Source organism: Arvicola amphibius, chromosome 2, assembly GCF_903992535.2.
Source record: "Arvicola amphibius chromosome 2, mArvAmp1.2, whole genome shotgun sequence".
In the NCBI taxonomy this organism is placed as follows: domain Eukaryota; kingdom Metazoa; phylum Chordata; class Mammalia; order Rodentia; family Cricetidae; genus Arvicola; species Arvicola amphibius.
In genome coordinates this window covers 148231991-148250725 of record NC_052048.2, presented here as the reverse complement: position 1 = coordinate 148250725, position 18735 = coordinate 148231991, and the positions used below count along the sequence as shown (strand labels likewise).

At 36.1% G+C, this 18735-nt stretch overlaps 1 protein-coding gene across 9 annotated transcripts in view; it reads right to left on the bottom strand.

Moving 5' to 3' along the window:
- Positions 1 to 18735, bottom strand: part of Kmt2c (lysine methyltransferase 2C) — a 219907-nt gene that overhangs the window by 135253 nt on the left and 65919 nt on the right. For 7 of the 9 annotated variants that reach the window (XM_038321056.1, XM_038321060.1, XM_038321059.1 and 4 more), the window contains exons 3-6: positions 13372 to 13513; positions 7225 to 7422; positions 3240 to 3388; positions 2159 to 2268 (exon numbers count right to left, since the gene is read on the bottom strand). In XM_038321056.1, coding sequence (XP_038176984.1) covers positions 2159 to 2268; positions 3240 to 3388; positions 7225 to 7422; positions 13372 to 13513 — 599 coding nt within the window. The remainder of the gene's footprint in view (positions 1 to 2158; positions 2269 to 3239; positions 3389 to 7224; positions 7423 to 13371; positions 13514 to 18735) is intronic. The other 2 variants (XM_038321057.1, XM_042054618.1) reach the window with 1 other exon arrangement.

Below are 18735 nucleotides of genomic sequence, written 5' to 3'. Positions count from 1 at the left end.
CTCAGGATTAACACCTAGATAACAACAGAAAGAATGCAGGTCTCAAAAAAAAAATATGGATCCTCTTACCCCACCCCTTCGGTGAAAACAGGGCATAACACTGATCTCAAAATGTCACTCAAAATATTAATCAAGAATCATTTAAAGAACTACATGGTATACTTTCCATCCAAATAGGGTAAAGCGAGTTTTAACTACCGTCTAAGAAAAACGGAATCTTTTTTATTGCATACAAACTTATGCATGTCTATACATTATCATTATACATTGTCATTATAAACATTATGAGGGTCCGTGAGTTGGTTCAGTGGGTTTAGGTGCTTGTTGTCTGTCAAGCCTTATGGCCTGAGTTCCATCCTTGGGACACACAGTGGAAGGAGAGAAATAACTCCAAGTTGTCCTCTAACGACCAATTCATGGACAAATTATGTAACTGAGTAAATGTAATAAAACTTAAATATCCCTATGAATTTTATTGATGCCACTGGCGCTAACACAATAGCAGGTCATCTCAGCCTTTTGTCATTGCCTCCTTATAATTTGTTCCTTATAATTTGGTTATGAAATAAACCAAAATTAAAGTCTTAAAAGAAATGGTGCTGACTCATCCATCACAATCATAATCTAGCTATCCAAGTATGTTCACACTAAGCAATGTACTATTATGCAGTAACTAACGTAACATAAACTTTGTAAAACCAGCATTCTGGCTTGGTGGGTGAAGAGTGTCAACAGATACTGGGGGTAGAAGGCAGGACCATTCATATAGTAGGGAAGCACTTTGCAACTGAACTATAAACCCCAGTCTCCTTTCACTTTAAATTCTGAGATAAGACCACACTAAGTTGATTACCAAACTGGCCTTGAATTCACTATGAAGTGAAATTGGGCCTGAATTTGCAGTCTTCCTACCTAAGCCTCCTGAGTAAATGGAACTACAAGTCTGTGTCTCCAGACTATTCTTAAATTGACAATCATTTATATGAATTAGGTCTTGATAATATGAGTAAAGCAACTGGGACAAGAAGTTTTTTCCTCAGCTATACTTCTGAACACCTTACTTATTAAAGCACATACAGTTCTATAGTCAAAATTTCTAGCTTTCATGTTGTTTTCAAAAAGCTTTGTCACTTCTCCTACATTTATTCAACCAAAAGCAAAAGGAATTTAGAGTTGACAAGAAGGATAGCTTCGGGATTTGCAGCCTTCACAAATGGAAGGTAACTGTTGCATCTATTCTTGAGATCATTCAACAATAGGTAAAACTCTGAAAAACAGGGTGTGTGCATATTACTTTAAATATTGCCAAAAAAGATTAAATGAACTGACAAATGGAATGAAAAAGAATGTTTTCATCAGCATTTAAAGTGCTGAACATAGTTTTTCCATATTGTGGGCTAAAGTCAGGGCCTTTAAAAAGTCACTACATGTGCCTGGCAGTGTAAACACACCTTTAATGCCAGCATTTAGGATGCATAAGCAGGTGTATCTCTAAGTTTTAGACATCCTGGTCTGCAGAATAAGTTTCAGGTCAACCAGGGCTACACAGAATAACTGTGGACAGACAGACAGACAGACAGATAGACAGACATCAAGACAGAAAGACACACCACTGCATGAAGCAAGGCATAGAGGCACACACCTTTAATCCCAATACAAGGCAGAGGAAGGGGAACTCGATGAGTTCAAGACCATCTTGGTCTACATAATGAGTTCTACCCAGGACTACCTAAAAAGGGACAGTCTCTAATTAAGTAATAAACAAATAGCTATATGGACACATAACTGTAGTTAGTAATTCCTATTTCTAAAATGGATCATTTTTTATTTAAATGTGAAGTTTTAAGTTAACTGAAAAATCTTATACAAACTACCCTTGGTTTAATTACCAATTCTGAGCTTCGAGTTATACTACACACTTAGTAAATAATTCTTCTCAATGAAATTTTATCTTTGGATAAATGTTAGATGATTGTAGGACAGGCCTAAGATGTATGAAGCCCTGGATTCTATCCATAGTACCATATAAATACCAAAGAGGAAAAGCCACAGGATCAGATGTTCAAGATTATCTTCCATTACATATTAAGCTATCAAAAAACAAAACAAAACCAGAACAAACAAAAAATGTGGCTTAAAGATTTGTTTTTCTACTCACTTCTGTGCTCCCTGAGACAACAGCTTTGTCCACGTTCACTAATAATGGTTCTTCCATTTGGCATATTCCCAGTGACCACTCCACACATCGATGATGAGCCCAGCAAGTGCCTAAAATAGAAAAAGGAACAAATTAATAAATACTGAAGGTATTACTGCAATTTGGGTATGGTGGCACATGGCAGTAATCTCAGTACTAAGGAGGCTGAGGTAGGAGGATCTACTCTAGGCCAGCAAGGGCTTAGCATTATGTGAGTTCCAGGATAATGAGGACTATAGAATAAGAGTTATCTCAAAAAACCAAATAAACAAATCAAAATGTGTAAATATAAAGTGTATCTTTATGTAATTCTATCGAAGTAGCCTTTCTCAAACTGGCCCAGACTGTGACTTGGAACTTGGAGTACTTATTTGAGAACCTTTCAGGAATGGAGAATTCCAGCACATAATTGAGATCCACGAAATAAATATGTTTTGTACTACAGTTTAACAAGCCTTCCAGGTGATTCTGATGTATATAAAAATTTTGGAATTATTGAATTAGTAAGTATATTTTCCACAAGCAAAATTCACATAGTTATTTTATTTAAACACTGTTTTATTTAGTATCTTTATATAAAATAATATGAAGTTGATGATAAGGGTGCATGAAAAATTAACAGCATCTATAGTTTTACTCCTCTCAATTACATGGAAAAACACTCATCTACAGCATTTGGCCTGCCATCAACTATCAGGTGAACTGCAACAAGAAAGAGATTGGCTAAAATTTCCAACAGCACCATATCCTGTGGATCATCATACTACTACAGTAAGTAAGCCACTGGAGGCAAAGACTGGTACTTCACTTTCACTGGCAAAAGGCTAGCCTAAAAAGTTCCCTAAGTTTCACATAGCTCTTTGAAGTTTTCTCTTGCAACTGTCAAATACCTATGAAAATCAAATGCATAATCAAGCAAACTTAATTGTGACATTTTTTGTAATACGATCTTATTTATTTCTAAAATTTACTATTGAGTAAGCATCAAAATATAAATGCTTCTAGAAACAAGTGGAAGCTGCAACAGCGAGACGCTCCCTACCTGTAGAATCAAATAAAGCTTGGACATCAAGGGCATCTGGAAGGCCAACCAGACTGAGTTCATCCCATAACTTGCCAGCCTGGTCCTCAGAAGATGTCTGGGTGCTTACACTTACACAAGAAACTACATTCTGCTGGGGAGATCGTTCTCTGAAAAGAAAATCAAGTAAGATAAAAGCTGTGAAAAATTACTGGAAAAATCATTTCATTTTATAACAGTGAGTACAAAGTATATCAAATAGCTTTAATTATCAGTTTACAATGACAAACTTTCAAGAATTGGTCTGTTCACAATATAAAAGGTGGTATTACACTATTTCATGTACACAACAGTTAAGAAAATCTCTCCCAGGGCTGAAGAGATGGCTCAGTGGTTAAAAGCACTGGCTGCTCTTCCAGAGATCCTGAGTTTGATTCCCAGCAACCACATGGTGGCCCACAACCATCTGTAATGAGATCTGGCGCCCTCTTCTGGTGTGCGGGCATACATGGAAGCACATGTTGTATACATAATAAATAAATCTTTAAAAAATACTCTTCCAATCATAAGAAATGACAATTACAGTTATAAATTCATTTTTTCCATTCCTTAATATAAGTTTTAAAAGTAACTCATTCTATCCAGGAACCATGTTTTTAAAAATACAATGAAAGGTATTTTTTTAAGTCTTACTTATAAAACATGAGAAACTTTTAGCATCTTAACACAAAGCTGGCAGACAACTTTATTTGCAAATGGACTATTTTCCAGGGAAAATGAAAGCCCATTTGAGTGTGAAAGAGAAGGAAAGGACGTGAGCATGTGAGCTGTAGCTTTCTGATGGCCAGCAGCTGGTCTGTAAGTGATGTTGAAGTAATCTCAGGACTGTACCTTACAAGCTAAAAGCAAAATAGGCATTAAAGGCATAGAGAATAAGAAAGAGAGCATAAGAGATAAAAGTAAAGAAGAATGCTGAACTAAGTGTTTCTACAAATATATTTCTCATCACTATCATTGTTGTTTTATTGGGAGAAAGAAAGGCTAACTAAACACTACATTGTGTTTAGCATGCAGTAATGGCAAGAAAAATGTACAATTTAATTTTTAAAATTTATTTATATTTTATGTACAAATGTTCTGTATATATACCTACATGCCAGAAGAGGGCATCAGAGCCTATTGTAGATAGTTGTGAGCCACCATGTGGCTGTTGGGAATTGTACTCAGAACCTCTGAAAGAGTAGCCAGTGCTCTCAACCAAATAAATAAATAAACAAACAAACCAATGGGATGTCTGAGCAATCTATGATTAATCATTTCCTACCCCAAAGCTTGGTCAAATTCAGCATTCAAGTATGAAAGCAGTCTTATGTACACATAAACATGTCAGATGTCAACGTCAACTCTAAAGATGACAGCAGTTCAGTTTAGAAAAGAGATCAAGAGAAGCTGGAGAAATAAGCTACAAGAGCACATGCTATTCTTGCAGAGGGCCTGGATTCAGGTCCCAGGGCCCACATCAGGTAGCTGACAACTATAACACGCATACAGATACATAATTAAAAATAATTTTAAAAAATTTAAAGAGAAGTCAATTGAAATAGCCACAAAATTTCAAGCTAGGAAAGAAAAGATTAAAAGTACCCTTAATTAAATTGAGAAGGACCATGCTAAAAACTACTTTTACCAAATATGCTTAAGGCCAGGAACAGGAACCCACATATCTAAGCCCAGAACTTTTAAAACAAAGGAAGACAGGTCTCTGTGAATTTGAGGCTACCCTGGTCTACACAAGTTTCCAGACAAGGCTTGCTACATAGTGAGACTTTGTCACAAAAAAAGATTAGATTGAAAAATAAAAATTAATTAGCTATTTATATTTCATTAGTGACATACATTTTGTAAATATTTTAAATCATTACTAACCCAAATTAAACCATTTTTTCCTTACAAGATTGCCAAAATTCTCAGTATACAATAATGAACTTCTTATCATTACTTAATAAACTTAGTAAGTGCTAATTACATACAAATTTCATTAAGCTATAACTATTTTTATAAAATTATCTAATCTCAAATTTTTTCCATTAAAAATTAATGAAAATCACTTATAAATTATTTAAATTATGCTCAATTCCATTTCTCACAAATTAATATGCTATAATTGCCATTATTCAAGACAGAACACAGAAAAACAAGAAACAGCCTGACTTATTCCATTGTATTTGCTATCTACTAATGTTATAAGCTTGCTGGACTTTTGATATATTTTAGTAACACGTGAGAATTCAGTTAATAGTAAAAATAAGGCTCTTCTACATGATCTAGCTTGAAAGTAGAAAAATTGTTAACCACAAATAAAATACTTTTAACTTTCCTAAATTGTTCCGCCTTCAAATTCTTGAAAGACATAAATCTTTATTACTGTTTCTCTTTCCACTTTGAGTTTTCAAGTACTGACACCAATTCTAAATGATGAGTATAGCATAAACAATTCTTTAACACTTAAGTTTCCATAAAGGCCAAAGAGACTCTTAGAAAATTTTATTGTCACCCTCAAAGTACAGAGTTGGTTAGCATTCCAAGCTAAATTAATTTTAAAAGTTTTTTTTTTTTTTTTTTTTTTTTTTTTTTTTTTTTTTTTTTAGTGTGTGTATGCCTGGGTATATGTATGCACACAAGTGCATGAGAACCTGTGCAAATCAAGAGGGAACTAATCTCCTTAAACTGAAGTTGCAAGCTGCCACATGGGTGCTGGAAATAGAATCTTGGTGCTATTTAAGTCAGCAGTAAGTGTTCTTAACAAGTGAACTATTTTTCCAGCCCCAAAATTAATTTTTAAAGGTGTCCGTGTGTGTGTCCGTGTGTGTGTCCGTGTGTGTGTGTGTGTGTGTGTGTACCAGTGCATGTGTGAGGGTGCCCCGGAAGCTAAAAGAGGAAGTAGTATACCCTGGAGTTCCTTATTTGTGGCAGTGAGCCATTTAACCTAAAATAGAGAACCAAAATCTGGTCTTCGACAAGAGCAACAAAGGCTTTTAACTACTGAGACATCTCTCCAGACTCTCAAGTCAAATTAATTTTTTATTTATTTTTTTATTTTTTGACACAGTGTTTCGCTGTAGTTTTAGTGCCTGTCCTGTGTTCTGTGTGATAGCCCTAGCTGTCCTGGAACTAGCTCTTGTAAATCAGGCTGGCCTCTAACTCACAGAGATCTGCCTGCCTCTACCTCCTGAGTACTGGGATTAAAGGCGTGCGCCACCACCGCCCGGCTGCAGTCAAATTAATTTTAACATATTTTTCCGTCAATTACAGAAACTTTCTATTCCCTTGACTATCAAGTCCACACATTAAAATGACCTTAATACACAACTGAAAAAAAATTAAAAGCACATTCCACAAGAGTTTTAGGTAACTATAATGTGTTTATGTGTCTATGAAAAAGATAAAAAAATGGCTATGCATACTTTTTTTTAAATAGTATCTTCTATGACGGGGTGGAAAAGAAGGAAAGGCAAAGAGGAAGGTGACATAAATATAATGAGAGGTTATAAGCTAAACAGTCACCAAAGCATATACACTCCGAAATTGAGGATGAAAGAAAAATTAATGAAAGAATGACAGACATGAAGTGCCGAAAATTCTGGTTGGGGTACAACACTGCACTCTTATAAACAAAAGCTGGTAGAAAGAAGGGAAGAATTACTTTAGTATGTTCTATCTTCCTCCCATATGTAAATCCTGTGAGCACCCTTCTGGCTTATATGACCTTTTTACATTTTTCTTCCAGGTTAACTTGTGTAACCACATCAATTTTCATAATATGTAAAATACAGAAATTTAGAAAGCCACTGTTTGCTGTGTTAGTGGTAAATGAGACAGTGTAAATACAATGTGTAAAATACAAAACTGTTCAACAGCAACAATCTCAACTGTAAACTGAAAAGATCAAAAGTAAATAAGCTAGAGGTCATTTCTCTTTCAACAATTTAAATTCAAAATTTCTTACTTTCTCTTTCCTCTTTGCTTTTGTGGAGCTGAGTTCTGTATTTTCTCACAGGTCCCGCTGCTGTTGTCATCGATGCTCTTGTTACAAGATTGATCTTTCCAGGGTAAGATAAGTCCAGGTGTTACTCTGAATTGTTTTAAGTCTCCTTGTCCTAAGGAACTTTTCTCCCCACAATAACAAAAAGCACAGAGTTGTTCACTGGCAAAAAATGAAAAGTAGATTTATGCAATAACCTTAATTATATTTCAAACTAAATTTTAACTATATATTCATAATCTACATTGTGATTATGCCATGAAAACAACTGAAATAAATAGCAATTATATATTTGTAATTCTACTTTTCTATAGTATGATTTTTCTCAAGATTAATTTTTGGTTCATATCTGTAATGTGTATCCAGGTTCCTATGGATGTCAGAAAAGGGAACTGAATTTCCTGGAGCTGGAGTTACAAGCAGTTATAAAACTACCCAACACTGGTATTAGGAACTGAAGTTGAATCCTCTGAAAGAGCAGCAGGAATTTTAACCACCAAGCCACCTTTTCTAGACTCTTTTGGGTGGTTTTAATCATCTATTTATTATTGCAGTACTGAGGATCAAACCCAGAGTTTTACACACAAGATATACAAGTGTTCTAGCACTGAACTACGCCCAAACCCAGCATCACTTTTTACAAAAATTTTTGTGGATTTAGATGTATGCATACACATGCATTCTCATGAGAACAGTAGCATGAGCATGACATATGATGCATGTGGAAGCCAGAGGACAATCTAAGATACTGTTCTTTGCCTTCAACCTTGAGATAGGATCTTAATGTGTACACCAGTTAACTATCAGCCAGCTGCCAGAGATATTCCTATCTCTATCTCCCATAGAAGCACTGGGATTATAGAATGTTGTGCTACAACATCCAGGATTATGTGGGTTCCTGATTCAAACTCAGGTCATCATGCTTGCGTGGCAAGCACTTTATTCACTTGGCCATCTCAAAATAAAACCTAAGTGTTAAATCTAAATATTCATCTCAAAAGAAAACCTAAGTATTAAATATGACAACCACATATTTGGGCTCTATAAAGACTATGCTAACAACATTTATTTAGTTGTTAAAAACATCCTTTATTCATGTTATGTGTACCACACCATAATATATATGAAGAAAAAATCAGAGAAAAAATTAGTAAATTTTTGTGTTGTTAATGTATTTGGGAGATTAGCTAGATAAACAGGAAGAAATAAAGACTTTAAGACTGAGTGGTTAATTTCTGTGAGAATGTTATAGCAGACACATGACATTAAACATCTGTGAAGACGAATACACTATCTCATCAATATCATAATGTGAACTAAAAGCTTCAGTTTAAAAAATGTAAAATTACTGAAATATTAACTGCAACAAATAGACCATACTACTGCACAATACTAATCTACTGCAGACAAGCAAGAATGTAGAAACAGGAACATTCTGAACTATCTGCTCAAATTTCTAATAAAAGCACTGTTCTCAAAGTTAGTCTATTAAATTTAAAGAGAAACCACTAACACTTAATAAAAGAGACCCTTACACGAGATAAAAAGGACTGCTTCTCCACAACATATATCTTAAAATAAATATGCATGCATGGATGTATGTAACCACCACACACACGCACTATTGTGTGTAAGGCAAAGGGTCTCATTACGTAGCCATGGCTGACCTGAACTCACTATGCAGACTCTGCTTCCTGGTCTGAGGATTAAAGGTACATTGCACCATGTCTGGCTACACACATACTTTTTAATAATGAAAGAAAATATCCCCAAAAGGAGATAATATATTACACTGCAAATCCTAATGTATTAGAGATGATCAATAGCATACAGATAGTCTCCTTTAGTCAAAATGCAAATAAAGTTTGTAAAGTACACTGACAATAAAGCACAATGAACATTTTGTAAGATGAAGCTAAAATTCTAACAAAAAAGCAGTTACAACCTTAGAGAAATCAATAAGTGTTGGTAATTTAAGTTTTCTACAAAAGAGGTCGTTTGAATTTAAATGAGTACACTGACAGAACATTAAAAGAGTAGGAGCTAGAGAAAGGGTTCAGTGGTTAAGAGCACTGATTGTTCTTTTCAGGGAACTTAAGTTTAGTTGCCAGCACCATACAGAAGCTGACAATCATCCATGGTTCACAAACAGCATACATACATACATACATACATACATACATACATACATACATACATACATACACACACAAACAAAATACTCACATGCATAATTTTTTTAAATGTTTAAAAGAAAACAGATTAGAGATAATAAAACAGAGATTAATGGATAAAGACATCACCACAACCACCAAAAAATCAGAACTCAAATTCCTTAAAAATATCTCTGGTCTCCGGGTGGTGAAGGTGCATGCCTTTTATCTCAGCATTCAGGAGGCAGAGGCAGAGGCAGAGGCAGAGGCAGAGGCAGAGGCAGAGGCAGAGGCAGAGGCAGAGGCAGGTGGATCTCTGTGAGTTTAAAGCCAGCCTGGTTTACAGAGAAAGTTCTAGGCTATCCAAAGCCAACCACTAGAGAGATCCTACCCCTGCCAAGGCTCAGACAAACAATTGGTGATAACTGCAATGCTCTCCACCAACTGACTCCCATTCCACTGAGTTCCTGTCCCTTCCCCTTTACATTCCTCTCTCTGCCCAGCCACACCACTCCTGTCTCCACCTCCCTAGAGCTGGGATTAAAGGTATGTGATCCTAAATGCTGGGATCACCTCCAAGTGGGCTAAGTTTCTCTTTTAGACAGATTCAATCTTGTGTAGCCCAGAATGGCCTTGAACTCACAGAAATCCACCTCAGTCTCCCAAAACCTGGGATTAAAGGTGTGCGCCACCACTCCCTGGCCTGTATGGCTGACTAGTATGGCTGCTTTGCAAGCTTTATTTATTAAAACACAAATAAAATATACCACTATATAAATCTCTGAGAGAACAACGTTGACAAAGTACAAACAAGTTTTCTAGAATGAAGAGAAATAAGTAATAAAGTAATGAATGTTTACTATCACGATTTCTTTTTAACATAATGGCGGAAATTCTAAGCTAACCAAGCCTGACACAGAAATAAATAGAAACATTTTAAGAGAAGCAAAATTACTTTTATTTGCTGATGACAAAACTAATGTCTATATTCAAAACTCTGAAGGCTTCATTAAAATTTTTAGAACTGAAAAATATTCTGTCAAGTTACAAAACATAAAAAAACATATAAGAGTAGTGTTTCTGTAAGCTAATGAAGAGCTATTTGAAAACTAGAAAATACTCCCAACCACAATAGCCAACAAATAGCTGCATGTAAATTTATGCAAGTAATAGAAGATTTATATACTTGGAACTACAAAAATGTAAGGAAAAAAAAAATACTAATCATAGAAAACAAACCCAAGCGGCAAACACAGTACAATTATCTGTAATCCTAACACTCAGAAAGCTGAAGCTGGAGGATTACAAATTGTTTACTGGCACGGGATACATACAGAGACCCCAAAGCAAGATGACAAAGGAGGGGAGAGGAGAATAAACATTCTTTAAAAGGTATCACATCCTCTAACTTCAAAGCACATTATAAAGTGATGAGAAAACTATGTATCATCAATGGAGCAAATCGGAATCTGAGAAATAAACCCTCACAATCTATCTTTGCGGGAAATGGTAAGAGGACACAAGGAGGAAATGGGCAGTCTTCAATGATCAGTGTTGGGAAAACTGAAGAGCCATATACAGAAAAATAAAGCCTATCTCATACCACATAAAAATTCAATTCAAAATTGATTAAGGACTGCATTATGAGATCTGAAATTTGTAAAAGTACTAATCTTCTATTTGAAAATATTTAAAGTGCTCAAAATATTGGGGGAAGTAAACCAAGTATAGCAAATAACCTGTATTTTCTACCTACACCTAGATTCACACTGGAGTTAAAGAATTCAGAAATTAGTACAGTTAGCAGGTAGTTAGAGAGGAGACTTTCAAAGGGCAACTAATATGACAGACAACACAAAAATTCAAAAGAACTAAGACAAAAACTGCATAGAGTGCATCCAGAAACAGTGGGAGATGAATCTGAAGACAGACCACCAGGGTTAGACCATGCCTTACAGAAACAGATAGGACCTGAAATGCTAATACAACTAAAATGTCATATTTAAATATAGTAGCCATTAAACATAGTGAAGAACAGCTCTAACTTACATTTGACAATAATTTTTAAAACTAAACTACATTATGAAAAGGTAATGAGAAGAAAAAAAGCAAGTAAAAAAATAATTACAGTCTCTTAAAAACAATAGATTCAACCAAAACAGCAGCTCAAATCAAAATGATAGGAAGTTAAGTGGGCTAACCGATTAAGAACTACAAAGAAGAGACAAATCAGGGACCAACACCTAAGCAACATGGTAAATACTGGCACTATTTGTTGCAATGTGGAAGCCAGAGGGAGAAGCAGATCAAGAACAGAGGAATGGAGAGTAGTTTAGGGCACACTATGGATGAAGTATCTAATATACCTCTATATGGACATGTACACTAGACAGACGGAAGAGCTTGGATTACAGTAATACAGTTTCATTGGAAATGTAAATTTGTGGTTCATAAGAGCACAAGTGGCTATTAGGTTGGATGCACTTTCCTGAGAACGAAGAAACACAGAAAGCAGATACGAGACTCAACAATCCTCAAAATACAAAGGTGAACCATATTCACAAGATTCAAAGAGGAAAGAATGAGGAGGAACGACTGCTAAAAGCAAAACAATGATAACATTTTAAGAAGCTGAAAATACTGAAAATTAACTATTACTTTCATAGTCTTATTCAGGACATTCAAAAATGAAAGCTGAATTACATACTAATAAGGTATAATACCCCATTTTAATTCTTTAAAAAGTATTTTTATCATAAATAAAAAACTTTTATTGTGCCAAGTGTGGCGTTTCATACCTTCAAGAGACAGAGACAGCAAATTTCTGCAAATTTGAAGCTAGCCTTTTGTACATGGTGAATTCCAGGCCACCAAAGCTACATAATAAGACCCTGTCTTTAAAAACAAAAACAAAGCCCCACTTTTAGCATTACTTCATTTATTTACTTATTTGCTTGCTTGTTTCGTGTGCATAAGGACACGTGTACAAATCTTCTTCAGTACCATTTTTTTTCTTTTAATTGTTGTTACAATTTATTATGTGTGGTAAGAACAAGTGTAAGTGTGTGTGTGTGTGTGTGTGTGTGTGTGTGTTGGGAAATATTATTTTCAGGTGTATGACTTTTGTTTATGCTGCATTTGTGAAACTGTGTTACTGTGGGTGTCTAAAACACCTGATGGTCCTAATAAAGAGATGAACGGCCAATAGCTAGGTAGGAGCAAGAATAGGCAAGGCTAGCAGGCAGAGTATGAATAGAAGGAAAAATGAGGAGCGAGAAGAGGTTATCAGGGGCCAGTCACCCAGCCAGCCATGGAATAAGAAGGAAAGTAAACTATACAGAATATAAAGACCAGAGGCAAAGGAGGTCAGAATAACATAAGATAAGACAAGTTGACTAGAAACAAGCCAAGCTAAGGCAGGGCATTCATAACTAAGAATAAGCCTCTCTGTATGCTTTATTTGGGAGCTAGGTGGTGGTGAGCCCCTCAAAAAAGCCCCCCCCAAAAGAGTAAAATCACACACACACACACACACACACACACACACACACACACACACAATCTATCTATCTATCTATCTATCTATCTATCTATCTAGTATATTGTGAGAGGTAGGTGGATCTCTGTGAGTTCGAGGCCAACCTGGTCTCAGAAGTCAGTTCCAAGACAGCGAAGTCTATATACAGAAACCCTGTCTCAAAAAAACTTTAAAAAAAAAAAAAAAAAAATCTAGAATGGCTAGAGCGCCATCTAATATACTCCTTGCTTTCCAATCACAAAAGTCCATAGCAGAGCCAACTTCTATGCCAACTACACCACAGGGGTGTCAAACTTAAAACTACTAAAATGATAAAAATCCATCCAGATACTAAGTCCCATCTCTCTCCATTATCTCTAGTCAATCTGCCACTTTTTCCCCCGTCAGCCATCTCTAATCCAGTTCTCATCGTTGTCTAACCTGATTTTGGCTTCTACACCAACAGAGACCAGGGAGTTTGCAGATTCCTCAGACACAGACCGCTGAACAGCTGAGACTGGCTGTTTGCTGCTATCCACTTCTGCTTCAGCATCCTCTTCCACAGATTGTTCTTTGATTTCTGCTTTACAGTAAACAAGAAAATATAGAGTCATTTTGTGTTTAATCACTGAAGAACTTAACTACAAATCATAAACAGAAATGGGAAAAGAATAAAATAAACAATAACACTTCACAAATAGGAAAGTCTATATACAGTTATTGTGAGTTTACTACTGAAAAATAATCAGCAACATAATTTAAACCATGGTTCACTTCGCCTTAAGTCCACAGTACAACTTAAGTTTTACACTAAAAACAACTGTTTGGAATATTTTCAAGATTTTAACACTTGATCTATAAATTAAATATATTTCAGTGTAGTTCATTTCTTAAGTTTATTCACATTTTATAAATTGAGACTACTAATCTGAAACAATCACTGTGCATCCTAGCCACTTGCCATTCTAAAAGCTAAATTCTTAAAAAGACTGCTCCTTGATTCTGCTGCTCTTTAAAATTCTCCTCAGGGCTTGTAACTTCAGAAACCTTACACATACTTTTCAGTAGGCAGCCTAATTACTGTAAGACTTTTAAATGTGTACGGGTGTTTTGTCTGCATGAATGTACGTGTACCACACACATTCAGTACCCTTGGAGGCTGGAAAAGGGAACTGGATCCCCAAGACTGGAGTTATAGATGGTTATAACCCATTATATAGGTGCTGGAAATGAAACTCAGGTTCTGCAAGAGCAACAAGTACTCTTAACCACTGAGCTATCTTTCCAGCTCCTTTAAGGCTTTTAAAACACCTCTACCCCAATAATACTCTTCTCTTTAAATAAAAATATATCCACTGTCTTTCATTACCAGAATAAAGAGACATTCCTCCTCTACCAACGTTCCTGACACAATTCTACATTCTTCAATAAATCCCTGTTTTCTAATTGGAAATTTGTTTAGGCCTTTCTACACAGTCTCTGAACAAACAAACACGTAGACTATATCTCAAGCACCAATTTGACCAGCTCCTGGCTATTTAAATATTGTACGAAGGGCATTTCTCTTTTAATCACCTGTCAAACTATGCTTCTCCATATGCTTCATAAAACTGTTCACGAAGATCAAATAGTTGAGTCACATAAGGTGTCACGTGCTGGTAAAGCACAACTCTTGAGAGGCTAAGACAAGAGAATGGTGGGTTCTAAGATACCCTATGATTTATAGTCAGTTTCAAGATAGCCTGGACTATAAGCTTAATACAAAAAGAAAGGGAGGGGCTGAGAGATACAGGAGGGAACCATAAATTAATAAAATATCTAAAAGACAGGGAGAAAAAGAGAAAAAAGGAAGAGAGGAAGGAAGGTGGGAGGGAGGGAAAGAGGGAGGAAGGGATGGAGGGAAGAAAACTGAATAAAATATTTAATAGTCTACTTTCTTCTCAGATGATTTCTTCCACTCCCAAACGCAAATACAGCCCTCTGCCTGAAGAACTTAATTATTATCCAGGTTTCAACAATCTCCTCTGGGCTTAATAACCTTTAAGCCTACATATACAGCAATAGCTCCTCACCAATATCCCAGACCATACTTTATGGCACACTAGATATGACTGTCTTAGCAGTTTGAACAATAAATTTTACTTGATACTTCAACTCTTACCTCTCATACCAGTATTTCAATTTAATTTTCCTATTTTTTATGATGAGTATCACCTAAACTCAACATGAACTTTAGGAAAGCATTTGCAAGAGAAAAAAATGAGTAATTCTGAAAACTATTAGTTATAAAAAGTACATTTAAGTTCTATCTAATAAAATTGGTGTCATGAAGCAACAAGTTTGGGTTTTCATCATGAAAGCAGCACTGTGCCTTTTTAATAATGGATATTAGAAAAAATGGTCATTGTTTTGATGAGGCTTATTAATCAAGGTATCAGGTTTATCCTACAATTTTCATGTAAATACCCAGCATCAAATCAACAAAGTATATATATTTATACCTAATATATAAAAAGATTAAAAATGCAATTACAATTATAAATTTCTATGCAATAAATGAACCCATGATTAGATGACTACATCACAAGTGAGAGAAAATACATGCACACATGTATATAGCCTCAACGTATGTAAAGAACATGAAAGATGTACATGATAACGCACAAAGTTCTGTCAAAAAATAAATAAATCAATGTGCAAAGTGGGTACTGGATCAACCAGAGACCCCCACAACCTAGCATGGTAGTTACTTAGCAAGTCGCAAGACTGGAAACAACTGTGCCATTTCTCCATTGTATAAAGCTAATAGAAAAAGTTTGTTTCTCTTTCCTATGGACTAAAACAGATCTAACAGCTAACCCAGGACAAAGCTGCCGATGGGAGCAACACTCCAAGAGATGGCACAGAAAAAAGAATGGAAGAAATCTAAGTTCATAAGCAACCACAGAGAGAGTAACAAAGTCTCATTAAACACAACCTTTCATGATCAAAATACTAAATGCAGTCAGGTGAGATATCTTGGGGGATAAAGGCCTTGGTATACAAGCCTACTAACCTGCATTCAATCCCAGAACCCACATAAAGGTGAAACCCCAAAAGTTGTCCTCTGAATACTGTGGCACTGGAGAGGGAGAGTGGGAGGGATAGAAAAGAGGGGCGAGAGAGAGAGTGGGGAGATAGAAAGGGGGCGGGAGAAAGAAACTTTCCATACTACACAGGACGAATGAGTTTTATATAACCAACTGCTGTGTATTTGAAGTTTCTACCACAGCAGTCTGATTCACACTCAAGTTAACAGACATTAATTTCGGGAGCAGGAAACTAGCTAGCATAAGAAAAAAATAAAACTAAGTGGCTTGTTTAGCTGACCATGAGACACTAACAAAGGGATTTTAAAATGAAAGCAGCTGATCCTTTTTATGTTAGATCAATCTCTGCCATGACTAGAACCTGAAGTAGTAACTTAGAAAGCAAACAGTAACTACAGGGCCTACAGCTTTAGGGAGATATCAAGAAGTCAGATGTTACTTCTTTATGATGCCTGCTCGCTTCAGCTTTCCCAATAAAAGAGAGAAAGGAATCTCATTCTGCTAGCAACTCTCTGTCAGTGTATAATATGTAAAGTAATAGACAATGACATCTATAAAATGACTTTATGGGAAGACTTCATTTCTACTTAGTCAGGCACCAAAAATCTGGGGGTGCACTCAGTTTATTGTTTTCATAGTAAGTGACAAGGGGTACAGCTGAGAGGAAGGGTGTGCACATAAAGGAAACACTGGAACTGTGCTTCAGAAGCTATAAACATGATGTGCCACGTACCCCAGTGGGTGGATTTACTTAGCTTTAAGAAATGGAATCAGGACCAATTCTAATCAAAAGGGACTGCAATATCAAGACTAGCTCTGAGTGTTCTCTTTCTCAGTCCAATGGCTCTATCCAGGATCCTAAACTGGACTTCCTACAGGAACAGAAGGACTGGTAAAAGTGTTGTTTTATTTCTGGTCTAGACTTTTTTGGTTTAACTTTATAGTCTTAATCAGCAAAAAGGAATATTGAAACTGCTTCCTAGAAAGCAAAAGTTCTGACCACAAAACACAATAATGGGTACCCCTAAATTTACTAATTCATCTTATACTCTTGATGTGGCAGACTAAGTTACATTTTACTATCTGTCCCACTCAAAGCAGGAAAATTATACCCTATGGTACTCTCTATTTTCCTAACCCTAATCTTTAAAACTTGTCAGAATTTTGCAGGGAAAATAAAACATGCTGCTATAGATGGTATCAACTAAAGATCCATTCTGTGATCTCATGCAGAGTAGGGTCTGGATGGAAGACTGTGAAGCCTAGTGATAACTGATGACATACTCTAGCCAGCATTTGTTTATCTGTAGAATACCCAAACATATGCGTACTTAGCACCAGCTGGAGTGGTATATTAAGGACAAATTAGCCACTCACCCAATAAAATGTACAGGCTCATTTAACTGCCTACTTTTTGCTTTTTATAAAGTTTTATTTGTTCAAGTTACATGCAGCCCAATTTGTAAGACAGAACTGACAATTTTCATATCTGAAACTGGGGAAACAGGAAGGGAGAGATGGAAATGGCTCAGCCAGTAAAGTCCTGCTATGTAAGAAATAACTCTTGAAATCAGAATCTACATAAAAGGCTAATTTTTTATACCCCATCATTTGGGAAACAGAAAGAGGCAGATCCCTGGAGCTCATAGCCAACTGGTGTTCTCCTGTTTCAAACTGACCCTGCCTCGAAAGTCAATAGGTGGGGGCACCAGATGTAGTGATGCATATCTTTAAGCCAGTGTGGTTCCAGGACAGCCAGAACTACAGTGAGAACCTGTCTCAAAAATAAAAAAGAGGGAATAAGTGGTAGTACACACCTCTACTTGAAGCACTCAGGAGGCAAAGGCAGATGGATCTCTTTGAGTTCAAGGCTAGCTTGGTCTGCATCAGATGTTCCAACACAGCCAGAGATATTCAGTAAAAGCAAACACACCAACGTAGGGATCAAAAGAGTAAGACACTAGCCACCAACCTCCTGTGTATACAACCTCCTAGACACAGTTGTTGCCATGGGTACAGTCATTCCTCTGATAGTTAGTTTTATTTATCAATCTGATATAGCCATCATCTGGAAACAGTCTTAATGAGGAATTATCTACACCAAATTAGCCTGTGGCCATGTAGGTGGGGGTTGTCTTAATTGTTAATTGACACAGGAAGACTTGTCCATTGTAAGTAGTAACATTCCCCAGAGAGAAAAGAAAAATAACTGGGGTTCTAGAGAGATGGTTCAGTGGTTAAGAGGGTTTACTGTAGCAAAACATGACAACTCACAACCACCTGGAACTCCAATTCCAGGGATCAACATTCTCTTCTGACTTCTGTGGGCACCGGGCATGTATGTGGTACACAGACATAACATGTAGACAAAACACCCATACACATATAAAAAATAAATGAATAAATGTATTATTTATGAACATATAAATATTCAAAATTATTAATAAAAAATGTTTTTCCAAACGAATAAGAAAGCTGAAAACAAACAATCATGTACACATTCATTCTCTCTTTGCTCTTGGCTATGGATCTGAAGTGACCAGCTGCTTGAATTCTAGCAAAACAACAGACTATAACTTGGCAAGTCAAATAAGATCTCTTCTTCCCTACATTGCTCTTTGTCAGGGTATTTTATCACATCAACAGGAATAAAACTGGACACCTCCCAACTTTAAACCTGACCTAAATAAACACAGTCAGTTTCACTTGGTCACAA